The sequence below is a fragment of the Ursus arctos genome, unplaced genomic scaffold (assembly GCF_023065955.2).
Source record: "Ursus arctos isolate Adak ecotype North America unplaced genomic scaffold, UrsArc2.0 scaffold_11, whole genome shotgun sequence".
NCBI classification, from domain to species: domain Eukaryota; kingdom Metazoa; phylum Chordata; class Mammalia; order Carnivora; family Ursidae; genus Ursus; species Ursus arctos.
This window is the reverse complement of record NW_026622775.1, coordinates 2,176,659-2,201,725: the sequence shown is the minus strand read 5'-3', so window position 1 is coordinate 2,201,725 and position 25,067 is coordinate 2,176,659. Positions and strand designations below refer to the sequence as shown.

Below are 25,067 nucleotides of genomic sequence, written 5' to 3'. Positions count from 1 at the left end.
CCTGATCTCTCCATGGATGAGATCCTTTGTTATGTTTGTTCTTTTGGTCTCTATCTTCTGTTTTGTAAGTTTTCCATATTTGATATTCCTTGGCTGTCAGTTCATATTAAAGAGTGAATCACTAAGAAGTTGACTGGAAATACTGAATGAAAGGCTTGAACACTGGTGGGCTTCACTAGTGACTGAGTGGTCAGGTGGCTAGCTGCTCATTTGTTTTTTTTTTTAATTACAGTTATAGTATCTGTACTTATTTTCTCTGGGGACAGCTCTGATTCTTTTGATCTCTTTGAGAACACGATTTCAGTTTCTGAAGTTCTGAAGTAAGGGCAAAAGGGGGTGAGGGGGAAAGATCCATCATTCCGTGTACACATTCTCACTGAGTCCTCGTTTTCAGTATCGCACATCACCTTTGCCCGCCTCTGTGCCAGTATCCCTGTATTTAGAACACCTCTGGCTCAGTTTCTTCATAGAATAAAATTCTAGTTCCTTGCAGGACTCAGGGAGTGTACACAAGATGGAGGTAGGAATCTGGGTCTCTAAATATTCTTAATTAAACATGATTTCAGCTCTTCCTTACCCCCTTCCTCTGAGGTTTGTGGTATCCTGAACTCTTGACATTTTCTGGGATTCGATGAGAGCAAAGTGACTTGCCTCCTGATAGTCACTCCCTCTCTCCATGCATTTACGTTTGATCTTCCTCTTTTCTGCTCAATAATTTTCCATTTTCTTCAATCTGCTTTCTGCCTTCATATATTATGGTTCAAATTACAGAATCTTGAACGTAGGTTCATCAAAGATGGACTGTGATTCTTCTGGTTTTTGTTCTCCTTGTTATTTGGGGGTCTGATCTTTCTTGGAGAGAAGGAGGTTGAAATACCTCTATCTGTTGTCTTCATGTGGGAGATCCTCCATTTTGCCTTAATGATTTTTCAAAATTATGTCTGCAGACTATGTATTTCCTCAAGTTCCTTTTTTTTTAAACAAGGATTATATAAATTACTCATCCAAGGTGTTACTGAATTACATTGTATAATTGCATATTTATTGTATTGTATACAATTACATTCTATAATTGTATACTAACATACATAACTAGAAATAAGCTTGTAATTAAGCACTCAACACTGATAAACCACAAGGATATTAAAAATTGTTATTGGTAAGATAGAAAAAGGTAAATACATAACTAAAAAATAAACTGTTTTGAGATTTTGATATATATTGACAATATAGAAAATATTCACCAATACTGTTAGAAATCAATACCTTGATGGGGAGTTAAGATGGCAGAGGAGTAGGGGACCCCTTTTTCAGCTGGTCCCCTGAGTCGAGCTGGATAGGTACCAGACCAGCCTGAACATCCACGGAATCAGCCTGAGATGCAGGATGATGCATCTGGATCTCTACAAATGAACATCTCCAGCGCTGAGTATTGAGGTACCAAGCGGGGAGCCGTGAAACCGCGCACAGATATCGAAAGATAAACAGAAGGAGGAGGGAGCCGCCGCGTTCGGGCGCCAGGAAGCAGTAGCCACCTGCATGGGGGAGTGGGCAAACTTGCGGACCGGCACCCGCGAGACAGCAGACTGAGACCGTGAGCGGGGAGCACACGCCACCTGACTTCTCACGGAACTCCGGAATCCCAGTGTGCTCACTGGAACCAGACTGAGACCAGGAGCTCCAGGAGTGCACGGGGGCGGCTGGCGGTGTTAGAAACACAAAGGACAGAGACGTGCCGGCCCTGGAAGTGAGGGCTGGGACACCGGGAGTGGGGCGCACATCCCTGGACGCTGCAGGGTTGAGCAGCACCAACAGTAACAGAGTTAAAGTGGCCAGAACATCAGTGGAGAATACTCCGTGATCCCTCTGTTCTGAGACAGAGGCTGAGATTCGGCCGCTGCTGCTCTGACTCTCAGAAGAGGCACAGCAAACTGCCAGGGAAAGCCGCCAGAGAACAAAAGCCTGGAAACACCGGCTCACAGTGTGCCCATCCTGATCCCCCTTGCAGGGGACACGGAGACTCTACCCAAACAGGGTTGCCTGAGTATCGGTGGGGCAGGCCCCTCCCCCAGAAGGCAGGCTGAAAAATCAAGAAGCCCACATCCCTAAGATCCCTATAAAACAAGGGCGCATGGCCTGGGTCCCGGTCAATAATTTCGGCTCTGGACAACCCCACAACCTCTCCTCATCAGAATGACGAGAAGGAGAAGTCCCTCCCAGCAAAGAAAAGACAAGGAGTCTGTGGCCTCTGCCACAGAACTAATGGATATGGATATAACCAAATTATCAGAAATGGAATTCAGAGTAACAATGGTCAAGATGATGTATAGACTTGAAAAAAGTATAACGAAAATGTTAATGAGAATATAGAATCTCTAAGGGCGGAAATGAGAGCGAATTTGGCAGAAATTAAAAATTCTATGAGCCAAATGCAGTCAAAACTAGAGGCTCTGACGGCCAGGGTGAATGAGGCAGAAGAACGTATCAGCGAATTGGAGGATGGGTTAGTAGAAGAGAAAGCTAAAATAGAATCTGGACTCAAAAAAATCCATGCACAGGAGTGTAGGTTACGGGAGATTACTGACTCAATGAAATGTTCCAATGTCAGAATCATCGGCATCCCCGAGGGGGTGGAGAAAAACAGAGGACTAGTAGAGATATTTGAACAAATTGTAGCTGAAAACGTCCCTAATCTAGCAAGGGAAACAAACATTCATGTCCAAGAGGCAGAGAGGACCCCTCCCAAGCTCAACCATGACAAACCTACACCACGTCACGTCATAGGGCAATTCGCAAATATTAGATCCAAGGATACAGTATTGAAAGTGGCCAGGGCAAAGAAATTTCTCATGTACCAAGGCAAAGGTATCAGAATTAGACCTGGAAAGACAGAAAGGGTTGGAGGGGCATTTTTAAAGCTCTTTCAGAGAAAACCATGAAGCCAAGGATCCTTTATCCAGCAAGGCTGTCATTCAGAATTGATGGAGAAATAAAGACCTTCCAGAATCGCCAGTCATTGACCAATTTCGTAACCATGAAACCAGCCCTACAGGAGATATTAAGGGGGGTTCTATAAAAGTAAAAAGGCCCCAGGAGTGATACAGAACAGAAAGTCACAATCTATAGAAACAAAGACTTTACTGGCAACATGGCATCATTAAAATCATATCTCTCAATAATCAGCCTCAATGTAAATGGCCTAAATGCTCCCATAAAGTGCCACAGGGTTGCAGATTGGATAAAAAGACATGACCCATCCATTTGCAAGAGACCCATTTTGAGCCTAAAGATACATTCAGACTGAAAGTAAAGGGATGGAATACCATCTTTCACGACAATGGACTTCAAAAGAAAGCTGGGGTAGCAATTCTCATATCAGACAGATTGGATTTTAAACTAAAGAGTATACTTAGAACCACAGAAGGGCACTATATTATCCTTAAAGGACGTATCCAACAAGTGGATATGACAATTATAAATATATATGCCCCCAACAGGGGAGCAGCAAGATACACAAGCCAACTCTTAACCAGAATAAAGAGACATATAGATAAAAATACGTTAATAGTAGGGGACCTCAACACTCCACTATCAGCAATAGACAGAGCACCGGAGCAGAAAACCAAGATAGAAACAAGAGCTTTGAATGCCATACTCGACGAGTTGGACCTCATAGATATATATAGAACACTACACCCCAGAACCAAAGAATACTCATTCTATTCTAGTGCCCATGGAACATTCTCAAGAATAGACCATGTTCTGGGTCACAAAACAGGTCTCAACTGATACCAAAAGACTGAAATTATCCCCTGCATATTCTCAGACCACAACGCTCTGAAATTGGAACTCAACCACAAGGAAAAATTTGGAAGAAACTCAAACACTTGGAGACTAAGAACCATCCTGCTCAGGAATGACTCGATAAACCAGGAAATCAAAAATCAATTTAAACAATTTATGGAGACCAATGAGAATGAAAACACAATGGTCCAAAACCTATGGGATACTGCAAAGGCAGTCCTAAGGGGGAAATACATAGCCATCCAAGCCTCACTCGAAAGAATAGAAAAATCTAAAATGCAGTTTTTATGTTCTCACCTCAAGAAGTTGGAACAGTAACAGAGGGACAGGCCTAATCCACTCACGAGGAAGCAGTTGACCAAGATTAGAGCAGAAACCAATGAATTAGAAACCAGAAGTACAGTAGAGCAGATCAACAGGACTAGAAGCTGGTTCTTTGAAAGAATCAATAAAATTGACAAACCGCTGGCAAGACTTATCCCAAAGAATAGAGAAAGGACCCAAATTAATAAAATTATGAATGAAAAAGGAGAGGTCATGACCAACACCAATGAAATTGGAAGGATTATTAGAAACTTTTATCAACATCTATATGCCAATAAATTAAGCAATCTGGAAGAGATGGAGGCCTTCCTGGAAACCTATAAACTACCAAGACTGAAACAGGAAGAAATTGATTTCTTAAACAGGCCAATTAATTATGAAGAGATTGAGTCAGTGATAAACAACCTTCCAAATAACAAAACTCCAGGCCCGGACGGTTTTCATGGGGAATTCTACCAAACATTCAAAGAAGAAATAATACCTATTCTCCTAAAGCTATTTCAAAAAATAGAAACAGAAGGAAAGCTACCAAACTCATTCTATGAGGCCAATATTACCCTGATCCCCAAACCAGGCAAAGATCCCATCAAAAAGGAGAATTACAGACCGATTTCCCTAATGAATATGGACGCCAAAATCCTCAACAAGATCCTGGCTAATAGAATCCAACAGTACATTAAAAGTATTATCCATCATGACCAAGTGGGATTCATCCCTGGGATGCAAGCGTGGTTCAACATTCGCAAATCAATCAGCGTGATACATCATATCAACAAGAAAAGACTCAGGAACCATATGATCCTCTCAATTGATGCAGAAAAACCATTTGTCAAAATACAGCATCCTTTCCTGATTAAAACCCTTCAGAGTGTAGGAATAGAGGGTACATTTCTCAAGCTCATAAAAGCCATCTATGAAAAGCCTACAGCAAATATTATTCTCAGTGGAGAAAAGCTGGAAGCCTTTCCCTTAAGATCAGGAACACAATAAGGATGCCCACTCTCGCCGCTATTATTCAACATAGTACTAGAAGTCCTTGCAGCAGCAATCAGACGACAAAAAGGGATAAAAGGTATCCAAATCGGCAAAGAAGAAGTCAAAATGTCTCTCTTCACAGATGACATGATACTCTATATGGAAAACCCAAAAGAATCCACTCCCAAACTTTTAGAAGTTATAGAGCAATTCAGTAATGTGGTGGGATACAAAATCAATGCTCAGAAATCAGTTGCATTTCTATACACGAATAATGAGACTGAAGAAAGAGAAATTAGGGAATCCATCCCATTTACAATAGCACCAAAAACCATACGTTACCTTGGAATTAACTTAACCAGAGATGTAAAGGATCTCTATTCTAGAAACTATAAATCACTCTTGAAAGACATTGAGGAAGACACAAAAAGATGGAAAAATATTCCATGCTCATGGATCTAAAGATTTAACGTAGTTAAAATGTCCATGCTACCCAGAGCAATCTACACTTTCAATGCTATCCCGATCAAAATACCGAGGACATTTTTCAAAGAACTAGAACCAGAAAAGGCCCTGAATCACCAAGGAACTGTTGAAAAGGAAAAACAAAGCTGGGGGCATCACAAAGCCGGATTTCGAGCTGTACTACAAAGCTGTGATCACAAAGACAGCATGGTACTGGCACAAAAACAGACACATAGACCAATGGAACAGAATAGAGAACCCAGAAATGGACCCTTGGCTCTTTGGGCAACTAATCTTTGATAAAGCAGGAAAAAACATCCGGTGGAAAAAAGACAGTCTCTTCAATAAATGGTGCTGGGAAAATTGGACAGCTACATGCAAAAGAATGAAACTTGACCACTCTCTCACACCATACACAAAGATAAACTCCAAATGGATGAAAGACCTCGATGTGAGATAGGAATCCATCAAAATCCTAGAGGAGAACATAGGTAGCAACCTATACGACATTGGCCAAAGCAACCTTTTTCATGACACATCTCCAAAGGCAAGAGAAACAAAAGATAAATTGAACTTGTGGGACTTCATTAAGATAAAAAGCTTCTGCACAGCCAAGGAAACAGTCAAAAAAACTAAGAGGCAGCCCACGGAATGGGAGAATATATTTGCAAATGACGCTACAGATAAAAGACTGGTATCCAAGATCTACAAAGAACTTCTCAAACTCAATACGTAAGAAACAAACAAATCATAAAATGGGCAGAAGATATGAACAGACACTTTTCCAATGATGACATACAAATGGCTAACAGACACATGAAAAAATGTTCAAAATCACTAGCCATCAGGGAAATTCAAATCAAAACCACACTGAGATACCACCTTATGCCAGTTAGAATGGCAAAAATTGACAAGGCAAGAAACAACAATTGCTGGAGAGGATGTGGAGAAAGGGGATCCCTCCTACATTGTTGGTGGGAATGCAAGTTGGTACAGCCACTCTGGAAAACAGTGTGGGGGTACCTTAAAAAGTTAAAAATTGAGCTACCTTATGACCCAGCCATTGCACTACTGGGTATTTACCCCAAAGATACAGACATAGTGAAGAGAAGGGCCATATGCACCCCAATGTTTTTAGCAGCATTGTCCACAATAGCTAAATCGTGGAAGGAACCGAGATGCCCTTCAACAGATGACTGGATTAAGAAGTTGTGGTCCATATATACAATGGTGACTAACATAATATAATAAAGAAACATTAAAAGAAAAAAGAAATCAATACCTTATCATCTGGTTCAGAAGACTGTTACTGTTGGAATTATCCAGTTAAAACATTTTGCTGGGAAAGATATTTAGCATTGATACAGTTTATGTTTTTAATACAGTGTGTTTGTCCAAAGTCATGGTGCTTTCTGTAATATTGTTTGAGAGCATGCATATGAATATCCCTTGTAAGTTAGGTCTTAAAAAGCATAATCTTCTAAAGTAAGTTTTCACAATAATGTAGATTATTTATCTTGCATTAAACAAGGCATTAATAGACCTCTTTTTTAAATAAAAAGCCTTAAAAATCCATTTGTGAAGCAATTTTTTGTAAGTGTCCATTTAAGGGTTGATAATCAATACATACTGTCTTAGTTTGGGCTGCAATTAAAAAAACATCATCATTCAGTGGGTGGCTTAAACAGCAAACATTTGTTTCTCACAGCTCTGGAGGCTGAGAAGTCCAAGATCAGGATGCTGGCAGATCTAATGTGAGGGACCCCTTCCTGGTTTACAGATAGTGAGGGACCCCTTCCTGGTTTACAGAGAGAGAGGGACCCCTTCCTGGTTTACAGATAGTGAGGGACCCCTTCCTGGTTTACAGAGAGAGAGGGACCCCTTCCTGGTTTACAGAGAGAGAGGGACCCCTTCCTGGTTTACAGATAGTGAGGGACCCCTTCCTGGTTTACAGAGAGAGAGGGACCCCTTCCTGGTTTACAGATAGTGAGGGACCCTTTCCTGGTTTACAGATAGTGAGGGACCCCTTCCTGGTTTACAGATAGTGAGGGACCCCTTCCTGGTTTACAGATAGTGAGGGACCCCTTCCTGGTTTACAGAGAGAGAGCTAGGAGAGGAAGCAAGCACTCTCTTCTTACAAGGGCACCAATTTCATTTCAGGAGGGTTCCACCTTCATGACCTAATTACCTCCTAATTCTGTGACATTAAGGTTTAGGAATTCAACATATGAATTTTTTGAAAAAGGACACAAACATTCAACCCATAACATATACTTAATTCATGGTCATACAGCTAAATATATTGAAACTGGGAGGAATAGAATACCTTTTTGGGTGTTTCTTACTTTTGAAAAGACTTTTATATTTTCCTCAGGACACTGACAGTCATTATAATCAAAATCAGAATGAGCCAATAATAAGGTATTTGTATAACTACTTGTTTTGAAAGAAAAAATACATTTTATATGTTCAGAATTCTTTTAGATATTTGGTAATAACCCTTAGGGACCTATTAGCCTTTCTTGGCTACATAAAGTATCTATCATCTATCTATCTACCTCTACCTATGAAATATTAAACACATATTTATTTTTCTGTCTTTATTACTTACCTTAGCACGAATATAAAAGTAACATGTTAAATTTGAGGTATTTTGAAAATACGGAAACTAATAAAGAAAAAATATTATTATACAGTATACAGACATAGATCATATTCACCCAATCCTTTTTAAATGCAGAGATCACACTGCACACAGTAAAAAGAGGCCCAACTTACGGAGTACTTCCTAAATGCCAGACAACCTGCTAAGTGCTTCACTTACATTGTATCAATATCCTATGAGCCAGGTATTTTATGCCTAATTTATATACAGAAAAACTGAGGATTAGTGATTTAAATAAGTTGCTCAGAGCCATACGGCTAGTAATTGGCCAAGCTGAGATTTTGGCACAAGGTTGCCTAATGTTAAAGTCCATATTCTTTACCCTTATGTTTATTTTCTTTGTTTACCATTATATCTAATTTTTCATGTCATTAATAAATCATGTAAATATCACATAAAGTAAAAAATGTAAAACTCCTGTATGATTAGGCTTGTCTCACAGAAGCCCTTCAGTCAATGAGTAATAATATATATATATTTAATTTTGGCAAAATTTAAGAGCAAAAATGGAATATTGTTGTTCAAGTTAAAATGTATAGAGATTTTGAATGCTTTTATAAGCTTATTAGGCATTTGTATTTCTAAAGATATATATTTCTCAAATAAGTACAATGTAAACCCGAAACTACAAGACGACTCTTTGGAGCAAACACAGTATTATTATCTCACTGATTCTGGTTATACTGGGCAGGTACAGTAGGCGGACATGTTGGAAGAACTAATTAAAAGATCTGAAAATATTTAGATTTGTTCTCTTTCCTTATTTCAGATCAAATTAATTTAACAAAGTTATTCATTTTTGCCTGGTATGGGTTGTTTTATTAATGGAGGTAAGACTAATAATTAGTATTTTAATTCTTACATATAAATGATTTGCTTAAAGTTCCTAAAGATAGTTGATTCTAAGACTTTAACATTCTCTCATTAAAATCTGGTTTACATCATTATTTTTATATCTAAAGAAAAATAGTAAAAGAAAAAGGTATTTACTAAGCAAAGATAAATGCTAACTAAACCTTTATTTGAAATATCACAAAATCATGGATTAATGCAGTTTTAATGCATTTCCAATACTGAGTTATTCTGATTTCCTCTCCGGCTACACTATTTTCACTGTAATCTATTTAATACAAGAGTTGGAGCCACTGATGCATTCAGTTTGATTTATCTAGTGGCAATACCTCAATTATCCTCCTAGGGAAAATTATTTTCTTGAGAGTAAATCTAATTTTGGTTTAATCCTCCAAGTAATTTTAATCCACTTTCTATATATCTTGACAAAAGTAATTAAGAAAGAAAAAAGCCATTATGAATATACTATTATGAAATGTAGAAAAAATATCACATCAAAAAAGACATACACATTTTCAGCTGGTGTTAGTGAATTATGACCTTGGAAGTTACAAGAATATACCAGAATGATTTAGCACCTATAAACCACAGAAGGATAAAAAGATGTATGGCTGATAAGATGAAAATTTTGTGATTTGAGAGGTGAATAAGTGGGCAGCAATATCTTGCCACTTTAAATATTCTGCCTGGTGTACTGGTACCATGGGCATGGGCTCAATGGCTCATTTCATGGGAGAAGCTTTAAACTTTATGTCAACATTCATGTAAAATTTAAGTTGCACATAAATATATAGTTAATTTGAATTTGCTGTTTCAGATGTCTGCATTTTCCTGAATTTCCTTATTAGCAGTTTACTTCTCTTTGTATAGGCTTGGCTTGAGATAACCAATTTAGATCACATCTACAAAGGAAACAAATTGCATACCTTTTCACTGTAAAAGATAACAATAAACCCCACAAATTTCCAGTGGTCGATATTTAAGAAATGAACATCACTGAACAAAAATCATAAGAACTATGAAAGTCTGAGTTTCTGATAGTGAAGAAGAGTGCCAGCTAGACCAGCCTATTGTGTATGTTTTGTGAACACATACAGCTGGGAATGCACGTAGCACAACCTTCCTAGCACGTGATTTGGCAAATGTATCAAAATCTTAAACAATGCGTAAGGTATCCATCATAGTAATAATTACACATTATAACAACATGAAGAAAAGAAACATGATTGATGAGTAGGGGAAGATTTATGACAATGTTCAGTTAAAGCAAGGTCTATGTAGTGTGATGACAATGATGTTAACATACATGTAAATATGCATTTGTATGTGTGTATAAATATATAAAGACCAAGGTTTTTGACACTACTTATTTCTCAGTAGTGGAAATACTGGTGATTCTTCTTTGTATTATTATGTATTTTTCTATATTGAGCATATAGTCCTTTAAAAATAAGAAAAAAATATTTAAAACAAATACAAGGAACAACAGCCACATTTCTCTGTTTTTCTTTTCTTTCATTATCTTTTAAAAATGTAAAACAAGCCAACGGAGGTCATTGTTATTAGAATTCATTCGTTCATTCAATTGAGAACTATTTTTAAGCACTTGCTATATGTCAAACATTGTTTTAGGCACTGGGCATTCTGCGGTGAAGAAGATAAACCTTGTGTCTGGGAGAGGAACAAATATTACCTCTATCATATAATGGTGAAGTGCTATGAATGAAATAATATTCATTATTAAGCTATACTTTAGAGATAGAAAACAAAACTTATAAACTTATTTAGGAAAGAATATAAAAGTATTTCCTTTAATTAGTCTAAGGCATATAATTTTTCTTAATTAAAGAAATTGAAATTGCTTGATTACTTACCCCAATATTAAACATCCCTGTAAAATACTCCATATTTGCTTGAATGAACCAAATGTTGCTTAAACCTAGTTCATCACTTCTCTTCTTAGCACGAATTAATGATAATTCCTTGTTTTCTATTAATGTAACCTAGATTGCACCCAGGAAACAATAGTACATTCAGTAACATAATTCAGACATTAGGGTAAAGTATTATTACTGTATTTCATAGTTTTAATGTAGAACATATTACACTGATCCTTATCCTGTGCCAGGAGGTATGCCAGATAACACGGTATAAAAATGAACAAGGTCCTCGAACTCTTGGAGCTTACAGATGGAGTGATACAAGTGCAACAGGCAATTATAATACAGTATAAGTGTTTAATGGAAGACACATCGTGTGTTATCAGAACAGTCGGACTTGATGACTAAAGAAGGTTTTAGTCATTTAACATGGAGAATAACATATTAACTGAGGCCTGAGCAATGAATAGGAATCAGCTGGAGGAATGAAGGAGTGTTTCAGACAGAGAAAGAAACACGTGTGAAGGCCAAATGGTGTGTTTGAAGAACTGGGAAAACTGGTGTAGTTGTGGTGGTGACGGTGGATGGGGGGACAGGGTGTGGAGGGTAGACTTGAGGCTGGAGAGGTAATAGGAGCCAGATCGTGTGGCCAAAGAAGGTTCCACTGCTGCAATGTATAGTATGGATTGGTGGGGGTGAGACAGAAGGGCAACCAGTTAGGAATCCAGGTCAACAAAGATTGGAAAGGATTATTTGTTTAGAAAGAGAAAAGTGGGTAGAATTAGGTCACTTTCATCACTATCATTCCTAGTTCTACCCTTATTTTGTCCTTATGCTTGTCTTTACAGAAAAATCCTGTATCCCTTTGTATAAAAAACCTGTCAGAGTACAGTTGGTATCAAAAGCTTTCCAGCCATTATTCTAGACAAGATTTCCCCTTTAAAGGCTCAACGTCTCTAAGTTTTCAGAACTGTTGGAAAGGGGGAAAAGACACCATATCCCTGCCTCTGCTTCTCCACGGTTCTACTTTATGAGCTTTCTTCTTTTAACCACAAAGTTATTACTTTCCTTGATAACAAAACAGACACCTGCTAGTTTTCCCCAGGATTCCTTATTTATTTTGCCCTTTATTTTCGAAGAAAGGAAAAGAATAATACTCCCCACCCCCCAGCATTCTGTTACATGTCATTCTGGCCAGTCTATGAGTTCTTCCTCATATTTTTCTTCTGTGAGAAATCACTGTAATTATTTTGCACATTCCAGAGTTCATGAGCAAAGAATCTGCCCCATTCGTTTTGTATTTTTTTAAAGTCATCAAATTCTAGACTTTTATGCTAAAAGATGGTCACTCCAAGGAAATGATTTCATATGGCAGAAGACTAAAAATAATAAACTTCTAACAAATGGTGGCAGTGACTGCATAAATTATAGTACATTTACTTAAAAACATACTATGCAGTTACATTTTGGTGATATTTTAATAATGATATTTAAAATTATTTGCAATAGGGAAAAACATTTACACAATATTGAGTTAAAGCTGGTAACTAAAATTATATTTGCATTTTTAGCATTTGCAGCAATAAGCATTCTCATGGACAACGGCTTAATGAGAACATGGGGAGAAAAGCATTTGATGGATGAGTGTGGTAAATTTGGAGTTTATTTTTTCCTTTAATGAATTTTGTATTGCTGTTACAATTTCGGTACAATGGATAAAAATCAAGATACCAAAAGAGTATACATAGCTTAACATGTTCCAGAAGCTAGTATTTCCGGTATAAAATTGTGTGGCCAATTAAACTAGTTTTGCCATTATTTTATTTAACAACATTGGTTATTCCCTCTTTATTTTAAAATATAACCCTTTTATAAAAATTGAAAAATGTATTGTGATCCTCCTTTACTTTTTTTAAAGATTCTTAAAAGTTTAGGTCAAAGAAAAAAAACTGTGCCACATAATGTGACCTGAGTGTACAATTATAAATGCAAAGAGCAGGGGTCAGACACATATTCAGCGAACTGAATTGGGTAGTTTTCCAATGTTCCCTTTTATGGGTCATTCAGACTTTACCTGGCATGATGGTAGCATGTGAGCAAGGACAATCCCAACATGGCCCTGGAAAAGGCAGAAAAAGAAACAAGTCAACTTTGGTCCCTAAGGCTTTTTTCTCATTCTGAGACAGCAGTCTTGCCAAATAAAAACATGACTTTGAATATAATACAGTAAAGTCACATAGTTGGGGAAAGGCTAACGGGAACAAAAGGAGGGATGTAATACCCCGCCGCTGCAGAAATCCACAATTCTGTCACCAGGTTTGGCCTGGTTCGTCACCACGTAAACGAGGTTGTTTAACTGCTGCTGCTTCCTCAAAGCTCGATCGCTGGACATTTTACCTGGGGAAGATAAGAGATGAGGACAATGAAATGTTAGGCATCGTGGGGTAGTGAGAAGGCACTCATAGATAGACTGCTGGCATCCAGCAAGAGGGATAAATGTAAAAATGAGTTCCAAATTCCACATCAGCCACCACGAGAGGACCAGAGAACTGAAACCCAGAAATGAACTCTCTCTATGCATATTTTTATTTTTATTCATGTCCAACTTCTCTGTCAATGGCCATTGAAAAAGTCTTCTAGAGAGGATACAATAAATGAAATATTAATGGCAGAGTCATAAAGTGTTCAATGAAAGTTTACTGGATAAGTAAAAATTAACAGTGATAGTCTCTCTTCCCTCTATCCCTATCAGAGACAGATTGCAAAGATTACCAAATTCTAGCACATTGTTTAAATCTCCTTGGACAAAAGAGATCCAAAATAAACAAAAACATTTTTGTTATTTAACTGGCATGTCCTTGAACTCTTAGTTTTTCTGGTTAGGAATGCTGGAACATAGGTGTCACGTTGTCTGCAATATATCAACAGTTGGTGTATTTACAGAGAAACTAGATTTTACCGTTTCGGCTTTGAAGCTTCTTTTCTTCATGAGTCAGACACAGAAATCTAATGCAATTAGAGATTAAAGATAGGGCATTTCCAAGTATGAAATGCCTTGGGCCTAGCAGCATGAAAACATCTTAACTTTCCTTCAAAGCCACTAGTTAAGTCCACGAAAATAACTTCAGAAGAATGAATGAAATTATTTGTTTTTACATATTTCACATGTACTTTTTGTAAGAGCAAGATTAAGAAAATATAAGAGAGAAGATTTCATTGATATAGATAAAAGGCAAACCCAGATAATCTTTTGGCTCGATCAAAAATTATTTACAGTTATCAACGTTTCCCTGCTCCATTTGTATAGAAAAATAGCCTGGCTTTTTTCTTTTCTTCTCTTTTCTGTTTTCCTTCTTTCTTAGGTTACTGAAATTAAAACACCAGAAACCTTTTATTTTAGGAAAAAGAAAATATGAATAAAAAATCTGTATGAGAGAAAAAGATCCATAATCTAATAATTCAGAGCTAATATCTTTATATATATGCACTTTCAGCTGTATCTATAAATTCATAATGTTCTAGATGCATATAAAACATTATATATCTATCTTTCCATGTCAATGCAAGTTTCTATGCCTTAAGTTTTAATGGGTGCGTAGTAGTCCACTGACTGTATCTACCACACTTACATAACCAATCTCCTACTGTAACAACGTGGTCATCATCATACAGCTAAATCACTGTACACATTCTTAATTATTCAGCATGGCCTAATGTGAATTTCAAACATGAAAGGCACTTACACCAACAGTCTTGTGACTTCATTTATGAAGACAGTTTCATATAGTCTTCTTTTCATTTTTTCTCTAATAACATAATTGTAAAAAACTTAAACAAAATAAGTAAAAGCCCCTGTCATCCTACCCTTCCTGCATTACCACTCCTAAGAAATGATGACAATTTTCAACACAGCAAAGTTGAAAGAATCTTACAGTGAATGTCTCTATAACCTCCATTTAGCTTCTACCATTAACAACTTACCATCCTTGGTTTAATCACACTTCTATTCATCTATCCATCTGTCCATCCATCCATTCATAAATCTGCCTTATTTTTTATGGCAATACAGTTCTGATTCAGAAAAGGAAGAGTCACTACAGGAAGGGGAGGAGAGTGGCAAAACAAGAAAAGTACTTTTGAGCCCTGTTGGAAAACGACTGTTTAATGGAGCCACCAAGAGGCAAGAAATGAACACAAACATTTCAGTCTTTGTTCTGTGGATTTCTTAACATTTCTTAGCCAAGGGATTTTCATAAAGTCAAAAGGAATTACCTTTTGTTAAGAATAAGGAAAAAAAATTTATTTAATGGAACAACTAACAGGAAGTTTGGTACCGTATTTCTATTAGACATTTAGAATTATCTAACTTTCTTAGACTTGCTTCAAAAGCAAACGTTGATGAGGATCTGTTTTCCTTGCTAAGACTGCATCTTTGCATATAAAGAATTCATGCTGATATGAGGGCTGAAAGCAAACAGGTAATGTTCAGGGTTGTGTTTAAATAGACACTATTAAGCTGCATGTAATATTCACAAATCGAGCTAAAAATATAGCAGCATGATGCTCAGATGCTTTATGGAAAATCCACCTCTAAAAAAGCATTCCTCCTCCCCATTTCAGTTTTATAAATATTATGAAGCTCCTGGAAAAATGAACAGGATCTCAAATACACTGAACAAGGTAAGAAAGTGGTATTTTGAGATATGGTATTAATCTAAAAATCCAGTCCTACACTCTATTTATATCCAACATTCTTGTGCCTAAGACACCATTTATAAGCATGAATTCATAATCTATTTTTAGGTTGACTAAAAATGCTGGTTCTTTAAGTGCCATCATAGAAAAAGAAACTTGTCAGATGTTTTAATACAAGTGGTCTTACTTGTTCTGTGATGTAATTCTCCCACAGGGAAGTCTTTCCCTTGTCTAATTCAAGTTAGGAGGAACCTGGTTATTTCAATAACTTCAGTGTTATTTGCATTGCCCAAAAGGAAAACACAAAGGTAAAGGAATCAATTTTTAAGCAAAGGAAGAGGCATATTAGAACACTGGCATGACCTATGTTCTACAGGGCAATAGACAGTGAAACGCAGTTCCCATCCCCAGAGTACCTACGATTTTCATACTCGGAATACCACTTAGGAACCTACCATGCTCAGTACCTGTCTATATGCTGAGGACACATCTCAAAGTGAATAAAACATAGTCCCTGTCCTTAGGGAGCTAAGAGAGTATTTAAAGGAAGTTACAGGTCTTCATTACGTGCAAACATGTGTGCGCTGAAAATAAAGGACTAATTGAGACATCACAGAGGGCTTTACAGAGACTTGAGGCATTTCAGCTGAGTCTTTAAGGAGGAACAGAAACTTGCCAGATAGAACGGCAAGGGAAAGCATGCTAAGAACAATATGACATATTTAGGGGAAAACCGCAATTAGCTCATGTGCTTAAAAATGAGGATCGATGAAGAAGTGGTAGAACATTAGATAGATCTGAAAATACAGGCAAGACCAGATGGGAAAGAGCATTGCTTGTTATTTTGCTATAGAGAAACTTTGTTTCTGTGCTATAGAGAAAACAGGGCCTCATTTTAATATCTAATGTGCTTAGAGTTCCTTAGAGACAAGTTTTACTTGAACAGACAGCACAGTTATTTTTACATTATTACATATTAAAGATTTTTATTTAGGATAGAGTATATTCTCAAATCAAATCTGATTATTGATAGATTTCTCTGGAGCGTTCAAACTCAACTGATGCTAATTATCATTACATCATTTAATTAAGACAATGAAATAGAATCAACTCATTGGAACTCATTGACTCATTCTGAACATTGCTGTGCTAGATCAAGAAAGCCCTTGGACTCCTTACTGCATTATCCTTCTTAGTCTCCTTCCCAGGGTCTCTTCCCTTGGTATAGCTCTGAAATGCTATGTTCACTAGGTCCTGTCTTTTGTGCCATAGTTTATCATTAAGCATACTTTTCCTGTATATATAACAAAGGCCCTTCCACATCTATCCATTAAAATATGTCTTCTTTGCTTAAAATACGTTTAAAGGCACCTCTCTGCCTTAAGAAAGCAATTTCGACTTCTTGGCAAGAAAACAAGGCCTCTGGTGATCTGAGCCCTGTCACTTTGGCAAACTCACCTTCTGGAACTTTCCTACATATCCCCTATATTCCTGCCTTTCTGAACAATGGATAGTTCCTTGAATTTATCAAGGTCAGTTAGGTGGTGCCTTTATAAATTTGTTACCTGTGCTTGAAACCAATTTTCTTGCTTTAGAACCTCAGGAACCCTACCAGCTTTCCATGCTCCTGACCACATTTACATTTAGTATTTTATAATACATTTTTTAAAGAGACAAAGAAAAAGTTACTTTTTCAAACCCTTTGGTACTACCCAAAAGAATTCATCTTTTATACTATAAAGCATTAGTATTATTAAATAGTGAAAAATTTTTCTTATTTTACACTTCTGGGTATTTATCTGAAGAAAATGAAAACACTAACTCAAAAAGATATCTGCAGCCCTATATTCATTGCAGCTTTATTTACAATAGTCAAGATATGGTGACCACCTAAGTGTCCATCTATGGGTGATAGATAAAATGTGGTATACAGATAAACAACTGAATATTATTCAGCTATACAAGAGAATGAAGTCTTGCCATTTGAGACAACATGGATGGACCTCGAGGGCGTTTGCTAAAAGAAATAAGTCAGACAAATACCGTATGATCTCACTTACATGTGGAATCTGAGAGAACAGCCTGGTGGTTGCAAGAGGGCAAAATGTGTAAAGGGAGTAAAAAGGTACAAAATTCCAGTTATAAATAAATAAGTCAGGAAGATGTAACGTATAACGTGGCAACTATAGTTAATAATACTGTATTGCACGTTTGGAAGTTGCTAATAGAGTAGATCCTAGGAGCTCCCATCACAAGAAAAGGATTCGGTAACTATGCGTGGTGATGGATGTGAGTCAGAATTACCATGGTGAACATTTCCCAACATATACAAATATCAAATCATTATGTTGTACAGTGAAACTAAAATAATGTATGTCAATTATACCTCAAAGATTTTTTAAATGATATGTAGGCACAATTAATTATATTAACTACCAAAAGAACCATTACCTAAAACTGCTTCGGTCTTTCTGAAATAAATACAGATGATTTTTCCTGACCAAATAAACTTGGTCTAATTAAATGGAAAGAGTGTTAGAAGATGGATAGGCACATAACAGGTGCTTAGTAAAAGTTTAATGAATTTATTTTCTCTGCATTTAGGACAAGCTGGATATTAAGGCCACATGCTTACTTCTACAGGTAATAAACATCAAAACAAGTTAGCTATCAATGCTATGCCTGTATTTGTTGAAACAGTAAAAGAAGTCAACTACAAAACAGTGTTTTATATGGGAATGTAAAAGTTTCTAAGAACTTTGGTGAAGGAATAAGAACACAGCTATTTAAAGTTATACCAAAAGCTAGACAAAAATAAATTCAAGCTGGACTAAAGACCTAACTGTGAGAGAGGAAACCATTAAAATCCTAGAGGAGAACACAGGCAGCAACCTCCTAGACCTTAGCCATAGCAACTTCTTACTAGATAACTCTCCTAAGGCAAGGGAAACAAAAGCAAATATAATATCCTGGGACTTCATCAAAATAAAAAGCACAGCAAAGGAAACAGTCAACAAAACTAAAAGGCAACCTACAGAGTGAGAGAAATTACTTGCAAATGACATATCTGATAAAGAGTTAGTATCCAAAATATAATAAAGAACTTATCAAACTCAATACCCAAGAAACAAATAATCCAATTAAGAAATGACTAGAAGACATGAGTAGACATTTTCCCAAAGAAATGGCTAACAGACATGCAAAGCTCAACATCACTAATCATCAGGGAAGCACAAATCAAAACTACAATGAGATATCAGCTCAAACCTGTCAGAATAGCTAAAATCTACAACACAAGAAACAGGTGTTGATGAAGATGTGGAGAAAGGGAAACCCTCTTACACCACTGGTGGGAATGCAAACTGGTGCAGCCACTCTGGAGAAAAGTATGGAAATTCCTCAAAAAGTTAAAAATAGAGCTACCCTATGATACAGCAATTGCACTACTAGGTATTTATCCAAGGAATCCAAAAATACTAATTCAAAGGGATACATGCATCCTGATGTTTATAGCAACATTATCAGCAATAGTCAAATTATGGGAACAGTCCAAATGTCCATCGACTGATGAATGGATAAAGAAGAGGGGATACACACACACACACACACACACACACACACACACACACAATGGAATATTACTTAGCCATCAAAAAGAATGAAATCTTGCCATTTCCAATGATGTGGATGGAGCTAGAGAGTAAATGCTAAGTGAACTAAGTCAGAGAAAGACAAATACCATATGATTTCACTCATGTGGAATTTAAGAAACAACTGAGCATAGGAAAAAAAAAAAGAGAGAGAGAGAGAGGCCAACCAAGAGAGAACATACTGAGGGTCACCGAAGGGAGGAGCATGGGGGGATAGGTTAAATAGGTGATGGGGATTAAGGAGGGCACTTGTTGGGATGAACACCGAATGTGGTATGTAAGTGTTGAATTACTAAATTGTATATGTGAAACTAATATTACACTGTATGTTAACTAACTGGAACTTAAATAAAAATTAAAAAAAAAAAAAGCTAGAAAGGCAGGAATGAAATTCTTAAAGAAATTCCTGAGTTGATGTGTAAAATTAAGCAGCAACATAAAGTTTACACTTTAGGTCAATGCAATTTTGGTTTTTAAATAAAGATTTATTTATTTGACAGAGAGAGAGACAGCCAGAGAGAGAGGGAACATAAGCAGGGGGAGTGGGAGAGGAAGAAGCAGGCTTCCAGCAGAGGAGCCTGATGTGGGGCTCGATCCCATAACGCCGGGATCATGCCTTGAGCTGAAGGCAGATGCTTAATGACTGAGGCACCCAGGCGCCCCAATGCAATTTTGTTTTAAATTTTGGACATGACTTGTTGGAAATACTAAACATTTAGAAGAGTCCTTTTGATTTACATTTTTCAAAGTTAGTTGCAGGCCAGCATCACTAATCCTCTTAGCCATGCTAACCTCCCAGTGACAACTTTCTTGCCACAATGGATACTAATCATCTGATAACCTTTTCCTTCTTTCCCTACTTATTCGCACATCCCACAGTGCAGTCTATGAAACCAGCAATTGTGTAACAGTGTGATGGTTATTTTCACTGATAATTTCGTTATTCACAGTATTAGAGCATTCAGTAATTATTAATTAGAAATTCAAAATGTTAAAAGAGGCCAATCTATTCCTCTCTAAATTGAGGAATAATGACCTCACAAATATCTTAATCAATAATTTGACCAATGAAACAACCAATGAACTTAATGTACATAGAACTGTTCCAGACAATGCTAGGGACACAAAGAGGTACAACACTTGGTACCTGTCCTTCGTAAAGTTATGTCTTGTTTAATTAGTACAAAAACATTTTATTTGAGCTTTGAAAATACATTGTATTAACTACATTGTACAATATATTTTTAATGAAATTTTAACAGCTATAACTCATAACAGCTAAAGTTTCTAAAATGGTTGATAACACTTTCTGTTTAAATGATGCTTTGCAATTTATTGAGCACTTGCATATTTGATAAATAACCTAACCTCAAAACTCTGTCAGGTTGTCAGAGTGGATGGCATTTTACTTACTTTACAACGAGGGCACTGAGCACTAATAAGGTTGCTCAGACATCGCACTTGCTCAGAGACACACATCTGGTAGGTAGGAAAGCTGGGACCCTAACCAAAAATTTCTGTATGCCAGGTTAGTCTTCTTCCCACTATGACTTGCTCTCTCTTAGATGATTTTGATTAATTCTGAATGTCAGAATTTCAGCACTGTACTTTTTTTATGTGTGAGAGTTAGAGGAAATGAAGTGCTTTCTGGGAGGTAAATGAGGGGTTTCCCTAATAATTGCATTTTAGGGGGGAAAATATTGTTCTTCAGAATCGGTTGTAAAAAGCAGTTTACTTCAGTTTTTCCTCTAAGTAAAATTTCTAAGGGTAGGCTTACCAGTAAAAAAAGATGAATTTAAGTTTTGGACTCAATGTTTTGGAATATATCACCAAGGCATCATTTGGAGGTCTCATAAGTCACTCTGTTTAATGAATTGACCTTTGAGTGTCACCCTTCCCAGAAGAGACCATTTCCTCACCTTGGGACTGTAGCAACCTTTTTGATTTTATAGAAGACTGACATGGGGAGGTTGAGCAATCAATTTGTTGCAAAATCGGATTATCCAGGAGGAAAGAAATGAAACTAGATTGGGAAGACCTTCCCTGTTACAGTACCGCAGATGCTACCAAATATAGCATGCACCTTTACCCTTCTACAGCCAGCTCTAGAGCACCTTCAAAAACTGGTAACCAAAGAATATTTAGCAAGATGCTGGGTCGAGGGGCAAAATGGGAGAAAATACAGTCACATTATTTATCAAATCAAAACTTGCGCTTTGTTTATAGAAGGGCTTAAAAACAGTAAACAGTGGAAATTCTAAGACTTTCTTTTAAAACCTGCTATTTTTTTCTCTAAGATTAATAAACCATTTTGACTTCAGAATACCAGAACCCCAAGTTAATTGAACACATATATTTTCATTCCATTTAAATGCTATTTACACCACACAAAGTAAACACCACTTTGCCCTGGAATTTAGTTTAAAAAAAAAGTCACAATATCTTCCAAGTTGCCCATAAGACCAAGTTGAAACGCTTTAAAACAAAAATGTTAACTCTAGAAAAGAGTTTAGGTATTTATTTCTTCTCCCTCTTTCAGAGGCTTACATTAACAACAGTAAGGTATTTTTAACAGTTTCATTAACTTTTTGAGATGATTCAAATAAACCTCAATTTGGCTTCAAATGTGGTATGTTTCACAGTATTTAGGTTAAGTGATAATCTAGTATCTTATTCTAATTTCTACTATGATCTGACCTACAGAGTTTCTTTTTTTTTTAATTAAAAAATGAAAATGGTGAGTATCTAAGGTGGCATGATCCCAAATTCTTTGATAATATTAATGCTATAATATAGTATTCCCATCAAGAGATGGTTTCTATGTCTGCTCCCTTGAACCTGAGCTCTATGATTGCTTGACCAGTGAAATACAGAAGCAACACTGTGTCCATTTCTGGCAGCTTCCACATTCTTTTGAGTCCTTTGCTCTTGCAACACAGCACCATGCTTTAGGAAGCCAAGGCTCCCCAGCTGATGCTGTGTAAACAGACAAGCTTTCCTACCAAGCCCTAAAAGTTACAGATCTGTGGATAAAATCAATATTGTTATTTAAAGGCACTAAGCTTTGCAGTCGTTACTTATAAAGCAATAGATGACCAGAATGACATCCTAACATTGGGCTTTTAAGGATTATCACCACTGAATAGTATTTTGAAGGTACCTACCTATACATGAAATGGTGCTAGGTACTATGACAATAACCAAAATAAGGAATGGTTATTATACTTAAAAGTGAACAGTCCGAGGCAGTAGTATTCATTACAAGTTACATTGGGACCATATAAACTCCAGTCTTAAATTTCAATTCTACTGTTCCTTTTCTTTTTCTAATAGTCTCAAACCTTGAGAGCCTTACTTACAAGCATAGAACATTAAAGAATGTTGGGACTTCAACAGCAAGGGATGGTGGAGAGAAAGAGACTGGGGAAATAACGCAGCAATAGTCATCGATAGGGATGGGCAGTGATCCAGATGAGTATTCAAAAGGAACTCAATCTGGACAAGTACTGATATTCACATAGGTCTAGCAACGGTAGGCTTTAGCAGTGGTCCAGCCAGTAGGGTTGAAGAAAAGGGAGAAATACGAAGGGCTAGGAAGAGGAAGGTCATGCCATCGGGGACATGTAGGTGGTCAGGCCCTATCCCAAGTGACAAGAGATGACAGGTCTAAAAGAGCCAGGCTACACTAAAACTGAGCTATTTGGGAGATCTGAGCTTACTGATACATTAGTTCAGGGCCTGGGTAGGGCAGTGGAAGGCAGTGGGAGGCAGTGGGAGGCAGCGGGAGGCAGCGGGAGGCAGCGGGAGGCAGCGGGAGGCAGTGGGAGGCAGGAACTGACATTTTTTTCCTACACCGGAATTTTGAATTTCCCTACCTTTCTGATTTTTCCATTACAATCTCTATAGAGTAGTTTATTAACTTAGCACATATTTTTAAAGCATTTACCAAGGTGCTAGGACACAATGGAGAACAAGGGAGATTCTTATACTCCAGTGAAAGGAGTTTGACAACAAAAAATCGAGTGATAAATGAAATGGAGAAAATTAAAATAAGATATGGTTGAAATTAACTTGGTAAATATTTTAGATTAGATAGTGAGGAGAAGCTTCATTGAGCAGGTAACAAAACTGAGATCTGAATGACAAGAAGTAGCCATGGGAAATGAGAGAAAAGGTACTCCATACAAAGGGAACTGTTTAAAAGAGCCTTTAGGTGGAGAGCAGGCAGAGATGTTTGAGGAAGACAATTACAATGATATATATTTACTCTCATCATATATGTGTGTGTACATATACATGTGCATATATGTATGTATGTATATACGTATACATATATAGTCACTGAATGGATATTCTTATTTACTGGTATTAGGACTACTGAATGATTACAATGTGCTAAGCATGTTTTATTTATTATTTCAGTCCTTTGTCATGAAGTTGGTACTGTTACTGCAATGTCAGATGAATAAATGTGAACTAAAATAATAAAGTAACTCACTTTGGCCACATAGTTGCTCCCAGGTGGAGCCAGGTTAAATTTTGCCAGTCTCGCTCCAGAGCCTGTGTTTCTATCTACTACCCCCAAAATAACAAACCCTTATCTGTAAAGTAGTTTTGAACAGGACCCAAATATATATAGGATTACCAATTTGTCTGTTAAATATTTAAAAAAAGTTTAATGTCTGTCTTAGGAAAAATAGAAACTTTTTCTATTTCAGTATGCACTATGCTGCCTCCCTGGTGTGGCACAGATACGTTTCATCTGTATTTTTGACACCAGACAAATTTTCATCATTATTGAACACTGTTTTTTTATGTTTGGAAATATGCTTAATTCTAATCTCAAAATCAGCATGAAAGTCATGCTAAAGTCAAATTTTCAGAAAAATGCCGAACAGTAGGAGTGCTGGACTTGAAGCAATATGTGTATAAATGGCTTCGACTTAGTAAAAGAAAAAAAAAAAAGGTTCTTTGGAGCTTATCTTGGTAGTTATTGTGCATTCAGGGTAAGTGCTCCACGAGAGAAAGAGAGAGAGAGAGAGAAGAGATGCATCTTTCTAAAAAGAAAGTTTACCCATCCCAAATTACTTCAAATTACTTTCAGGTTCTTCTGTTCTGAGTTTTTGTTCCTTTTTTTTTTTTTTTTTAAAGATTTTATTTATTTATTTGACAGAGAGAGAGACAGCCAGCGAGAGAGGGAACACTAGCAGGGGGAGTGGGAGAGGAAGAAGCAGGCTCATAGCGGAGAAGCCTGATGTGGGGCTCGATCCCATAACGCCGGGATCACGCCCTGAGCCGAAGGCAGACGCTTACCGACTGAGCCACCCAGGAGCCCCTCTGTTCTGAGTTTTTGATAATTCTTTTTAATGATGGCTGAATCTAAGAATCATTCCTTGAACAAGTAAATGTCAAGAGTGCTGTGATTATTTTGGATTTTTGGTTGTTTGGTTGTTTAGTTTTGTGTATATACACTTGTGCGTTCTCATGCACTCTAGTTTTTAATCAGCTATTGACCATTACACGTATACCCAAAAGTCTGAGCTATGAAGACACAGAAGTATTAGCATTTGTTAAACTTTGGATTGTGGAACACTGGTCCCTCACGATATTAAGAGATATTGGGAGGGAGAAAGAGTGGCTTCCACCATCAGGTAGTCTTAGGAAATTCATACATTATCCAGGTTTTTGGAGAATCACAGTGCCCATTGGCATCATAAAGGCTCTTGAGGAATCTCAGGGTAGAAACACAGTGTTTCC

The 25,067-nt window shown here is 37.1% G+C and overlaps 1 protein-coding gene across 4 annotated transcripts in view; it reads right to left on the bottom strand.

The window, feature by feature from the left end:
- GSTCD (glutathione S-transferase C-terminal domain containing) overlaps nucleotides 1–25,067 on the bottom strand; it is a 133,894-nt gene that overhangs the window by 19,839 nt on the left and 88,988 nt on the right. For all 4 annotated transcript variants that reach the window (XM_048212232.2, XM_057309990.1, XM_057309989.1 and 1 more), the window contains 3 exons: nucleotides 13,247–13,362; nucleotides 13,040–13,084; nucleotides 10,960–11,088 (listed from right to left, as the gene is read on the bottom strand). In XM_048212232.2, the coding sequence (XP_048068189.1) occupies nucleotides 10,960–11,088; nucleotides 13,040–13,084; nucleotides 13,247–13,362 (290 nt within the window). The remainder of the gene's footprint in view (nucleotides 1–10,959; nucleotides 11,089–13,039; nucleotides 13,085–13,246; nucleotides 13,363–25,067) is intronic.